Source organism: Rana temporaria (genome assembly GCF_905171775.1).
Source record: "Rana temporaria chromosome 2 unlocalized genomic scaffold, aRanTem1.1 chr2o, whole genome shotgun sequence".
NCBI classification, from domain to species: Eukaryota; Metazoa; Chordata; class Amphibia; order Anura; family Ranidae; genus Rana; species Rana temporaria.
In genome coordinates this window covers 195120-208483 of record NW_024404417.1, presented here as the reverse complement: position 1 = coordinate 208483, position 13364 = coordinate 195120, and the positions used below count along the sequence as shown (strand labels likewise).

The window sequence follows — 13364 nt, the reverse complement described above, 5'->3', positions numbered from 1 at the left end:
GGTAGGAGCTGTGAAGGGGGTGCAGAGGTGGGAGCTGTGAAGGGGGGTGCTGGGTGCAGTGGTGGGAGCTGTGAGGGGGGGTGCAGAGGGAGGAGCTGTGAAGGGGGTGCAGAGGTGGGAGCTGTGAAGGGGGGTGCTGGGTGCAGAGGTAGGAGCTGTGAAGGGGGTGCAGAGGTGGGAGCTGTGAAGGGGGGTGCTGGATGCAGAGGTGGGAGCTGCGAAGGGGGTGCTGAGTGCAGAGGTGGGAGCTGTGAAGGTGGGTGCTGGATGCAGAGGTGGGAGCTGTGAAGGTGGGTGCTGGATGCAGAGGTGGGAGCTGTGAAGGTGGGTGCTGGATGCAGAGGTGTGTGCTGTGAAGGTGGGAGCTGTGAAGGTGGGTGCTGGATGCAGAGGTGGGAGCTGCAAAGGGGGTGCTGAGTGCAGAGGTGGGAGCTGTGAAGGGGGGTGCTGGGTGCAGAGGTGGGAGCTGTGAAGGGGGGTGCTGGATGCAGAGGTAGGAGTTTTGAAGGGGGGGGGCTGGGTGCAGAGGTGGGAGCTGTGAAGGGGGGTGCTGGATGCAGAGGTGGGAGCTGCAAAGGGGGTGCTGAGTGCAGAGGTGGGAGCTGTGAAGGGGGGTGCTGGGTGCAGTGGTGGGAGCTGTGAGGGGGGGTGCAGAGGTAGGAGCTGTGAAGGGGGTGCAGAGGTGGGAGCTGTGAAGGGGGGTGCTGGGTGCAGAGGTGGGAGCTGTGAGGGGGGGTGCAGAGGTAGGAGCTGTGAAGGGGGTGCAGAGGTGGGAGCTGTGAAGGGGGTTGCTGGGTGCAGAGGTAGGAGCTGTGAAGGGGGTGCAGAGGTGGGAGCTGTGAAGGGGGGTGCTGGATGCAGAGGTGGGAGCTGCAAAGGGGGTGCTGAGTGCAGAGGTGGGAGCTGTGAAGGTGGGTGCTGGATGCAGAGGTGGGAGCTGTGAAGGTGGGTGCTGGATGCAGAGGTGGGAGCTGCAAAGGGGGTGCTGAGTGCAGAGGTGGGAGCTGTGAAGGTGGGTGCTGGGTGCAGTGGTGGGAGCTGTGAGGGGGGGTGCAGAGGTAGGAGCTGTGAAGGGGGTGCAGAGGTGGGAGCTGTGAAGGGGGGTGCTGGGTGCAGTGGTGGGAGCTGTGAGGGGGGGTGCAGAGGTAGGAGCTGTGAAGGGGGTGCAGAGGTGGGAGCTGTGAAGGGGGTTGCTGGGTGCAGAGGTAGGAGCTGTGAAGGGGGTGCAGAGGTGGGAGCTGTGAAGGGGGGTGCTGGATGCAGAGGTGGGAGCTGCAAAGGGGGTGCTGAGTGCAGAGGTGGGAGCTGTGAAGGTGGGTGCTGGATGCAGAGGTGGGAGCTGTGAAGGTGGGTGCTGGATGCAGAGGTGGGAGCTGTGAAGGTGGGTGCTGGATGCAGAGGTGTGTGCTGTGAAGGTGGGAGCTGTGAAGGTGGGTGCTGGATGCAGAGGTGGGAGCTGTGAAGGGGGGTGCTGGGTGCAGAGGTGGGAGCTGTGAAGGGGGGTGCTGGATGCAGAGGTAGGAGTTTTGAAGGGGGGGGTGCTGAGTGCAGAGGTGGGAGCTGTGAAGGGGGGTGCTGGGTGCAGAGGTGGGAGCTGTGAAGGGGGGTGCTGGATGCAGAGGTAGGAGTTTTGAAGGGGGGGTGCTGGGTGCAGAGGTGGGAGCTGTGAAGGGGGGTGCTGGATGCAGAGGTGGGAGCTGCAAAGGGGGTGCTGAGTGCAGAGGTGGGAGCTGTGAAGGTGGGTGCTGGGTGCAGTGGTGGGAGCTGTGAGGGGGGGTGCAGAGGTAGGAGCTGTGAAGGGGGTGCAGAGGTGGGAGCTGTGAAGGGGGGGTGCAGAGGTAGGAGCTGTGAAGGGGGTGCAGAGGTGGGAGCTGTGAAGGGGGTTGCTGGGTGCAGAGGTAGGAGCTGTGAAGGGGGTGCAGAGGTGGGAGCTGTGAAGGGGGGTGCTGGATGCAGAGGTGGGAGCTGCAAAGGGGGTGCTGAGTGCAGAGGTGGGAGCTGTGAAGGTGGGTGCTGGGTGCAGTGGTGGGAGCTGTGAGGGGGGGTGCAGAGGTAGGAGCTGTGAAGGGGGTGCAGAGGTGGGAGCTGTGAAGGGGGGTGCTGGGTGCAGTGGTGGGAGCTGTGAGGGGGGGTGCAGAGGTAGGAGCTGTGAAGGGGGTGCAGAGGTGGGAGCTGTGAAGGGGGGTGCTGGGTGCAGAGGTAGGAGCTGTGAAGGGGGTGCAGAGGTGGGAGCTGTGAAGGGGGGTGCTGGATGCAGAGGTGGGAGCTGCAAAGGGGGTGCTGAGTGCAGAGGTGGGAGCTGTGAAGGTGGGTGCTGGATGCAGAGGTGGGAGCTGTGAAGGTGGGTGCTGGATGCAGAGGTGGGAGCTGTGAAGGTGGGTGCTGGATGCAGAGGTGGGAGCTGTGAAGGTGGGTGCTGGATGCAGAGGTGTGTGCTGTGAAGGTGGGAGCTGTGAAGGTGGGTGCTGGATGCAGAGGTGGGAGCTGTGAAGGGGGGTGCTGGGTGCAGAGGTGGGAGCTGTGAAGGGGGGTGCTGGATGCAGAGGTAGGAGTTTTGAAGGGGGGGTGCTGAGTGCAGAGGTGGGAGCTGTGAAGGGGGGTGCTGGGTGCAGAGGTGGGAGCTGTGAAGGGGGGTGCTGGATGCAGAGGTAGGAGTTTTGAAGGGGGGGTGCTGGGTGCAGAGGTGGGAGATGTGAAGGGGGTGCTGGATGCTACATGACGGGCACTGGCAATTGCATGATGGGCACAGGTAAAGCTGCATCTTATGGGCACAGGTGAGACTGCATTGATCTCATGTACCATGTCCCAGTCTCTGACCATCTCATGTACCGTGTCCCCAGTCTCTGACTGCCTCCTGTACCATGTCCCCAGTCTCTGACCATCTCCTGTATAAAGAAAAAAAATTAAACGGTCACTTTCGGTATTGGTTTTGGTTTTCGGGACCCTGTATTTTTCATTTTCGGTATCCGTTTCGGCACCAAAAAACCCATTCGGTGCATCCCTAGTTGAGCCCTCTGGTAAAGATTAAAGCATAAAATTATCTGCACACCTTTTGTACACCATTTCCTCCCGTCTCCAGATTTGTGAAGGTATTCCAGCTTATGAAAGTTGTAGTGTGCTGTTTCCACCTGTAGGGTGCCCCCTTGTTTCTCCAGTGTCTCCCTGGGGTCTCCCCAGACACACATGTGCTCCCACCGCCTTATATATTTTCTGGGACACGTGCTATAGAGACACTGGTGTGTGCACGGGGGGGGGGGGGGGGGGGGGTAGTTCTTATGTGTGCACATGCAGATGTGCAGATTGTGGGGCCCCTGCTGCTGTTTTGTCTCGCACATGTGCAGTATAGTACCACAATGTTACCACATACATACCAAATGGGTGCTATGTCAGAGCACAAGAAGACCACGGCATCCCCCACTGTGCATGTACTGGACCCCTACTGCTGTGCATTAGGTGGGCTCACAACTGGAGGTTCAGGGAGGAAGATGGAGGAACACAGGAAGGCGAATAAATGGAGGCATCAAAAATGTAAGTATTTGTGGCACAAAAATAATGCATTTCATACAATTAGGGTGATCCTTTATTCAGAGAGAAGTTCTACTACTTGATGGTTTAGTACCACTTTATATTATCCAATCATTCTTTATCTCAGATCCATGGAGGGGCATTCAGCTCTGTTCTCTGCCAATCACAGCGCTCAGACTAGAGGTGGGTGAAAGACTGACTCCTCCCACACCTCATTCTACCTATAGTACTGCAGGGAGGGCTGGGTCCCTCTCTTGTGATTGGTTCTTTATACAACCTGATTTTCTTACCATCTTTGTATTAATATCAGTAATGTGTGACTCTTCCTGTGAGGTTCTAACACCAATCTTCTCTTCTTCTGTCCTACAGAGTGCAGCTATCCATATACAGGGATCATTGCTCTTATAGTCATCGTGGTGGTTCTGGCTGTCATCAACTTTCTGTGGTGTTTCTATGAGAGTAAGTACAATGAAATGTATTCTTTACTTCCTACATTCAGTATAATCTTCCTGTAGTGTTCCCTCTGTCTGTATCTCCTGGTACATTATACATCTTTCTGTTATACAGTTGGGGGAGGGGGGTCATAGTGAGTAATGAGTCGGGTTGTATTAGAGACAAATGCTCCAATGTGTATGAAGGCCGAGGAACCCCAATAATGGCGACACCCCCATCTCTCCAAGGACTTGTTTACACTTCTCACCCTCTGACGAGCGTTTATGATTGTGCTTCTCACCTCCTTACCAGATATATAACCCTGTAACCCCCGCAGAACACACAGCAGTGGTTGCAGGGCAGTAGCGGTTCTGCCCCATTTATTGAACGGTCACATTTGATGGCGGTACTGAATGACACCCCTAAATCATCCGGTCACATTATAACACACGGTACCCCTGCATTGCACTGTAAGGGCCATAACACATCTTTGTAGGGCCGTAACATGTACAATACTGATACACAGAATACCAAGAAATAAATCAATATGTGAACGCCTGTAGGCCGAGCAGCCGCACACAAGGCAACTCCACACCCCGTGTACAGAATGTAAAATAAAGTGCAGCACTAAGAATGTGAAAATAAAAATTCTATAAGTGAAAAACCCACAATATGAGTAAATAATAGAAAGAAAGTTTACCGCTCAGAGGTCCCAGAGAACAGCAAAGTGGAGTCCAAACTCTTGGGTACAAGCACTGCAATAGTATGCAAAAATATGTATAAGAAAGAACCGGGACGGCCGCACTCCAAAAATAAAAATGTGTTCCTTTTAATAAAAACTGGTCACAACATGGATGTCACAGCAAGAACTCAGGAAAAAGGGCTAACGCGTTTCACACTCTCATACAGTGCTTATTCATAGCTGGTTGTGTGCAGCAAAAGAAGAACTTTATACTCTATAATCGGGGGGGAAAAAGGAAAAAGAGGGAGGAAGGGAGGGGAGAGGGGGAAGAAGGGAAAGGAGCAGAATGTATGAATGAGTGCAGAATAATATGTGATATAACCAAATGTGAAATGTGTGTGCGTGAATGATACCAGAGAAATGATGTGTGCGAGCAGAATAAATGTGTTGTTAATGAGTGCAAAGACTTGTAAGTGAAGGTACATTTTGGAAACCTATATCAGGAAACCCCCCCGTGAATAGTGCGATAGTGATTAAACTGAAATAATTATTATTATGTCTTTTTCTTTTCACTCACTTTACCCCTTTCTCAATCTATTCACTCCCCCACACTCTCTAGTCTCACATATGTTTCCATAGGACCTTCAGTTCATATGCTTTTTCACTCACATTTTTTCTTTTCCTTTCTTTTCTTATTTTTCTGCTCCTTTCACCCATTCACCCCTTTCACACACACATTTAATCTATCACTTTTTTCATTTTTCCATATCAGTCTCCACATCCTTTCCATGTATTTTCAGTTTTGGGTCTCATTTACATTCGTCTGCATAATATGCACATTAACCATGTATTAACCAATTCATCCACACATTTCATTTTATATGTTATAGTTCTGCATTTCTAGGACTTTTTATGGCTAATGGATGATATGATGCACGTTTGTGGACATGTGGAAAACACTTCCAGCCCTATCTGTGTGATACCTGTGATTATCCTTCTCCCTGATTAGCCAATCAAACAATTCGCTTTGAGGGCGTCTACACAATTGCTTTCTATGTTGAATAGAGTATAAAGTTCTTCTTTTGCTACACAACCAGCTATGAATAAGCACTGTATGAGAGTGTGAAACGCGTTAGCCCTTTTTCCTGAGTTCTTGCTGTGACATCCATGTTGTGACCAGTTTTTATTAAAAGGAACAAATTTTTATTTTTGGAGTGCGGCCGTCCCGGTTCTTTCTCATACATTTTTGCATGAGTAAATAATACATGTACTATTCCAACAGGAAAGTGTCCATGAAATGTCCAATAAGAAATCTCCAAAACAAGGATTATAAGATCTCCGTCCCTATGTACTTCTCAGAGATCCATGAAATAAATGTATACAGCGTATAAACAAACGTAGATTTCCACCAAGTGAAGAGAATCCGCAATCCTGTGACTCCACCCCCATATATACACTCACCAGAGGCACTATATAGAATTATATATATATAATGTATATGTATGAAGGCTGAGCGCAGGTCATCCGGAGTTTGTAGGAGGAGTCTCACCGGATAAATACCCGCCCTCAACCCACTCATCTTGTCTTTTCCCCTTACTGCTTCCGGTTTCTTGATGCCAGAATGACGAGGCTACCTCAAGGTTTTTCCTTACACCACGGTAGTCCGTATGTTCGATTGGTCGCTGGTTCCCTGGTGTGTGGGTTCTGCTATCGAATCGCTCAGATCCTGGTATTTTCCTAATTTCACTAGGTTTTGTTTCAGCAGCGGTATGTTATGATCTTCTCATTTTTTTCGGGGGGATTTCTTCACACTTACCTTTTTCCATACTGTCTTTTCCAGGACTGGTGCAAGGATTTTTGACACCCTAGGTCGGGGATAAGCAATTAGCAGACCTCCAGATGTTGCAGAACTACAAATCCCATGAGGCATAGCAAGACTCTGACAGCCACATGCATAAAACCCAGAGGCAGAAGCATGATGGGACTTGTAGTTTTGCAACAGCTGGAGGTCCGCTAATTGCATATCCCTGCCCTAGGTGAAACCTAATTTTGCCAACCCCCCTGGCTCTACACCCTTTCCCCCAGCTCAAGTAAAACCCACCTTTTTAATGAAGTGCTCGTCAAATGCAGCCTCCCCAGGGCCCATCAAATGCAGCCTCCCTAGGGCCCGTCAAATGCAGCCTCCCCAGGGCCCGTCAAATGCAGCCTCCCCAGGGCCCGTCAAATGCAGCCTCCCCAGGGACCGTCAATGAATGTTTGCTTGCTCCCATTCATTCAGGAGTCTGAACACAGACACAGTCCTCCACCTCTGCTGCATCTCTGACACTATGTGAATGGAGCAGCGGCTGACTGCTGATGCTGAGACTTGGTTGCTTGCTGCAGAGAGAAGAGAGTTAAGAACACCAGAGGCCGGGCGCCCCGTAGGCAGCAGGGTGCCCTAGGCGACTGCCTAGTGGTAGCAACAGGTCTGGTCTTTTCATACCCAGATCTTATTTACACATATCACTGTCTAGCCTTAAGATACAATCATTGTCACTTGCTTTACTTCAAATCTACAGCTTTTTGCCTCCCCAGACTTTTTTTTCTAAGTGCTTATTGTATGGCCACTACATTGATATATGTACGATTTCTTTCAAATCACTTGTGATACTCACATCATTTTACGCATTTGCATCTCATTAGTTTGTAACTTTGTCAGTGATATGCGTAGCCGTATTAATTTCTAGTGGTCAATGTTACTTTTCACGTCTCTGGTTCTGTTTCCGGTTGCTTGACATCAGAGTGCCGACACTGCCTAGAGGTTTCCTATACCGCGGTAGTCCGTGCAAATTTCTTTGAGAAAGCCTCTTGAGGGGGCGAGCAGGAGTGTCAGGACGCCCACTAACACACAGCTCCTTTCTCTATCTGCAAACTAGAGAGTGTCCTGACACTCCTGCTCGCCCCCTCCCCCCTCAAGAGGCTTTCTCCACACCAGGGAGAAAGCCTTGCATTACTGTGTGGAGTTACAGACAGAAGAACAGGAAGTGAGGATTTCTCAGAAGAAATAAGGACATTTAAACGCAAAATGGAAGGATGAGGTAAGTGAAGGAGGACTGCACTAAGGGAAAGGAAGATATTTAGGGGAAAAATGTTTTTTTTCCCTTTACAACCCCTTAAGTTGACCTTTACAGAAAACTCTGTAAGATGAACTTACACAGGACCCCCACCTCATCCCCTGGTCCCGCTGACCTGAACCGCTGCGATCTCCGGTTCCAAGCCTCGGTATATCTGCATCAGGAACCCGGGGCTTAGAAATCCTCTCAGCTGAATGTTCAAAACGTCCTTCATCAGGAGGGATGATTTGGAGCAATCTAATTGGTCAGCACGTCACATGGGCGGCGCAGACCAATCAACAGCTGCATAGCCCGTTCTGTCAGCTATGAAGACGCCGCATGGTGAAGATTTCTAAGCCTTGGACTCCGGACCTGGATATACCGGGGCTTGGAACCGGCGATTGCTGTGGTCCCGGTCAGCAGGACCAGGGGACGAGGTGGGGGTCCTATGTGAGTTCACCTTACAGACTTTTCTGTAAGGTGAACTTACACTTTAAGGTTCCAGAGTATAGGACATTTGTGTTCACCTTATGTTATGCTCATGTCATTTAGTTTCAGTAGTCTCTTAAATCAGGTCATTCGTGGTCTTTCGGATATTTTTGCATCATACACTTTTCTTCTTTGAAGGCCCTGAGTTGCTGTGCAGTCGTTACAGATTGGTATAATATATTTTTTCCATTTTCACTTGTCCTCACATGTTGAATTTTGTTGTACATACATCACTTATCCTGTCTCTCATGACGTAACACCGCTACAGACGTCACCCTTTTCAGTCCCATATAACTGAGTCCGTTCGTTGCACTACATTAACTCACATTTATTCACTGTAAACAAAAGGAGAAAACAGTATTCGTATATATTCACAATAGATTTGTTCTTAGTTACATAGGTCACGTCACAGGCTGTGGATATTGAAGGATTTGCTTCCATCCACCATCTCCTGCCAGGGGTTTCAGTACGTGGGACCACGCCCTCTGAGAACCTGGACCATTTTCAAACTCATGGCTGGACTACAGTGCTGGGGTATCTCATACCTGCTTCAGCTCGCTAAGCTGAACTTTTTTTTTTATTCCCCAGTGCTCTAGATTTGATTCTCACGCATAGAGAACACTCAGAAGGTCATTCACTATCTAGACAAATTCCTCCTTGTTGTAAGTCCAAAGCAAGCCCGTACCAATCTACAGATGCTCTTGGCAGTTTTTGGCAATGGTTTTCCAATATTTTGTCCAATTTTGGTGATCCTGTGTGAATTGTAGCCTCAGTTTCCTGTTCTTAGCTGACAGGCTACCCACAGCCCCCAATTTCGATTCTCGAATCAAACTAGTTTCCGCGACTTTATCCGATTTACACAAGTGGGATGAGTTCCTCCAGCGCTGGTGCGACATTGCCATGTTTGTTCCAGCAGTGTCCGTGTCCTCTCCCCGAGTTATTGGTGAAGGCTATAAGCCAATTTTGTCACTCACTGGTTAATAGGACCATGGCCAGACAGAAGTCTGGCAATTCCCAGGTCTACGCAAACGTCCCAGGTCTACGCAAACGTCATCATTTTTTGATCTCGCCAAGAGGTTCCCGTTCATACCATCAAGAAGTTAGGTAGGTGGAATTCATTTTGCTACTCCAAGTATATCCCGAATCCACACATTGAGACGTCTCACGCATTTTCACACTTGACTGACAGACTGACTAGTCCATCATGCAGATTGTACGATAAACATCTTTTCTCTCTCATCCTACTGTCTTTATATTTGCCCCCTTTTAGGCATATTGACCATGTGACCAGGGCACACCCGGGTCACTATTCCCCCCCCCTCCCGTCCCTTACCTTTCCTGGACTATTTTGCAGGAGACTCCAAGTACAAATATATATATGATTACATAAAAAATCTGTGGCGTGCATAAAGCATGCAGTGTAAAACAATCAATCTACCGGACTTATGAAGATGACCTCCAAACCGGAAACGGCAGTGTGACATCAGCACATGGGGGCATACTCTCTGCAACCCCCCCCCCCTCCCCTAAAACACCTTGCTCCCATGTTGATGGGGACAAGGGCCTCTTCCCCACAACCCTGACTGGTGGTTTTTGGGATCTGCAGGCAGGGGGAGCTTATCGGAATCTGAAAGCCCTATTAATAAGGTGGCCTCCAGATCACGCCCCCCCCCCTCATGTGAATAATTATGGGGTACATAGTACCTCTACCCATTTACCCCAAAAAATGTGTTGTGTAAAAAAAAAAGACATTAGACCCAGATTCATAGTCAATCACGACGCTCACTTCTGACCCCCCCCCCCCCCCAAAAAAAAAAAACACAACAAAAAAAAGTCCACTCCCACCGTCTGCCAGTTCTTAAAGCGATGGTAAACGGCAGCTAAAAAAAAAAAAAACATTCCCTGCAAGGCAATGTCATAATATGCTAGTGTGCATCACATTCATAACATCGCCCCCATCTACATCACCAACCTCATCTGCAGATATCATCCAAATCGTCCCCTCCGCTCCTCCCAGGACCTCCTGCTTTCTAGCTCCCTTGTTACCACCTCCTCATAAAGTTGCCTTCAGGACTTCTCCAGAGCCTATCCTGTCCTCTGGAACTCCCTGCCACGGTATGTCCGATCAGCCCTTAACCTGTCCACCTTTAGGAGATCCCTGAAAACTCATTTATTCAGGGAAGCCGATCCCACACCCACCTAACAACTGTCTCCGAGCCACCCCCATCAAATCATTCTCCGCAGCTATTACCTTTTGTACCACCACCCCCTCCCTTTAGAATGTAAGCTCTACGAGCCGCGCCCTCCGGTTCCTTCTGTATTGAACTGTACTGTAATTGTGCTGTCCTCCCTATAGATGGTAAAGTGCTTGCGTAAACTGTTGGCTCTATATAAATCCTGTATAATAATAATAATATAACAACGCCATTTATTTTTTTGGGCGTGGGAGTTTCCTTCAAAATCCTTACCAGACCTTGGACTGGTCTGCATACTTTTAATCCCCGCACAGCAAGCCAGCTGGTAACAGCAACAGCTCAAGAGCACCTAACACCCACCGAGGTTCACACATAAAGAGTAACCACACAAATCCCTGTTCTGACAGGGGAGAGGAGACAGTTTGTTCCTAGTAAGTAGGAACAGCGATATGCATGTCCCATCCCCCCACAGTAAGAAACACTCACGGGAGAAACATTTAATCCCTTGATCTCCCCCTAGTGTTGACCCCTTCCCTGCCAGTGACATTTATTCCGTAATCAGTGCATTTTTATTGCTGTATAAATGTCAATGGTCCCAAAAATTGTGTCAAAAGTGTCAGATCTGTCCGCTACAATGTCGCAGTACTGCTAAAAATCACAGATCACCGCCATTACTAGTAAAAAAATAAAAATCCCATAAATCTATTCCCTGTTTTGTAGACGCTATAACTTTTGCACAAATAAATCAATATACGCTTATTGCGATTATTATTATTTTTTACAAAATAGTTTTTGTTTATAGCACAAAAAATAAAAACCGCAGAGGTGATCAAATACCACCAAAAGAAAGCTCTATTTGTGGGAAGAAAACAACGTCCATTTTGTTTGAGTACAGCGCCTTATCGCAAAAAATGGCCTGGTCATTAAGGGGGCAAAGCTCCCGGTCCTTAAAGGGTTTGTAAAGGAAATTTTTTTTTTTATCTTGATGGCTTCCTTTTCCTTAATGCAGTGCTGTTTTCATGTCCTCATTGTTCATTTTTGATCTCAAGTTGCTGTAATTCTTCTCTGATCTCCACACTTCCTGGTTGTCTGTTTCCTGATAACCACAGTGCTGGGAGCTTTCTCTCTGTGGTCACTAATCAAGGAGGTGTGATTACTGTGTGTCTAAAACCCCTCAGTTTCATTTTCCAAACCATCACTGCCCTGTATTGGCTCTGTGGCTCTGTACAGCAGAGAGGCAGGAAACATGCAAAAACGAAACTAGAAACTACAGGTACATTATATGATTGATTTTTAATCATTTTTCAAAGGAATCTGTTAACTATTATGTCTCTATACCCTGTAAACAGTCATTTCAGCAAAAAAAAAAAAATTCATTTACAACTCTAAGTGGTTAATTTAGGAACACAGCATCTTCCAATTCCCAGCCATGGGGTTTATAGCGCCACCTATAGGAGTAGGACACTAGGCAGAAAAGAAACTCGGCACCACCTATGGGCAGTCCTAGCTGGTATAACCCCCCCTCCCTGCTATAGGCAAACCAGTTATTTCTGCCTACTGTTTTCAGGAGTAAGGACCATAGATCCCCTGCTGGGACATGTGGTTTCATAATTTTTTTTTTTCTTTCTTTTCTGGGATTTTTCCTGCAGAGATCTTCAATCAGCAGTCAGGCTGGAGAATCTACATCAATTAGTCACTCCGGTCTGGCCAGCAAGCGCACGCAGATCTTTAGCTATGCGCTGGGTTGGCTGTGGAAGCCCTATTCTGAACCGGGGTCCTCCTAGGGATTGTCAGCCCTGCTGGGTTCTCCTCCTCCCATCCAGACCCTCTGTTGCTACTGGGTCAACTTTTGGAACCCTTTTGCTCACCTCCTACTTCTCCCTCAAACTGTTGGTGGCATTATACATGCAGTGCTGGGGTAGTCTCTTTTGGGGATACTGTGGGTTGGCTGGAGCTGGTGGTTCCCTTCCTGGCTTGGAGGACATAGTGGGGGCTTTAACTACCTGCAGTGGGATAGGGGGCCTGGTACCAACTATACTTTATTTTACAATACCAGCTGTTCCCCGGGTGCTCCTGTTGGTCTAGGTGACAAAGGACATTTTTTCGGGGCCCGGCAGCCTGTTTTTTTCTTGTGGCCCATGGTGGCCATCTTGTGCTGGCCGGCCTGCCTGTTTTAAGTTTCTAATGGCACTGATGCGGCGACCATTTTCTTGGAGCCACACAACAGAGGCCATCTTGTTGTGGCCTTGGAGTTTTCTCCGCTCCTGGACTTACCCTCTCCTCATGTGTGTTCTACATGTGGCCTCCTTTGCTTCTCTGGCAGTCCATCTAATCTTCCCCTCAGTGCCTGGGTGATGGTAAGTCTTACTGGGGTATCCTTCGTCTCTGCTGGCCTTGTAGCGGTGCACTTATAACTTCAGTGCGCAAAACCTTTAAAATTGAGGATGTGGCTGTCCCCTTTGGTACGCTCAAGCTGCCTGGTGTTGGCGTTTCCCTATCCCACTTATTTTGACATATTTATGCATACCTGCACATTCATATTTGTGCTGAGGCACCATTGTTTCCTATGTTTTGTGGTGGGAGACACACATTTATCAGTTTGTGGCACTGCTCTTTGCCCTGACTTCCGTTCCGTTTTACCAAGGTTTTGGCTCCAGTTCTGGACTGGCTGGAGACAACAGAGGAATCCCATGTTTGGCTATCTGGGTGACCTGCTTCTACAGGCAGAGACTCACTTGGCATTGATGGACGATATGGCAATCACAATTCACGCCCTGTAAGTGGGTAGCCCCGCCTGCGTCATTAGGTGGGCGCCTCCCATGGAGGTGGAATCCAATTTTTTATTTATTTTTTATAAATTCTTTATTTTAGTTTTTTTCCTTCACAAAGAAAGCATTACAGCATAACATAAAATACATCAATACAACAGCTCTGTTATTTTACGCATTA

General features: G+C 48.7%; 1 protein-coding gene across 1 annotated transcript in view; it reads left to right on the top strand.

Moving 5' to 3' along the window:
* Window positions 1-13364, top strand: part of LOC120921661 — an 87349-nt gene that overhangs the window by 58059 nt on the left and 15926 nt on the right. Inside the window, exon 4 of the mRNA XM_040334178.1 lies at window positions 3895-3984. Coding sequence (XP_040190112.1) covers window positions 3895-3984 — 90 coding nt within the window. The remainder of the gene's footprint in view (window positions 1-3894; window positions 3985-13364) is intronic.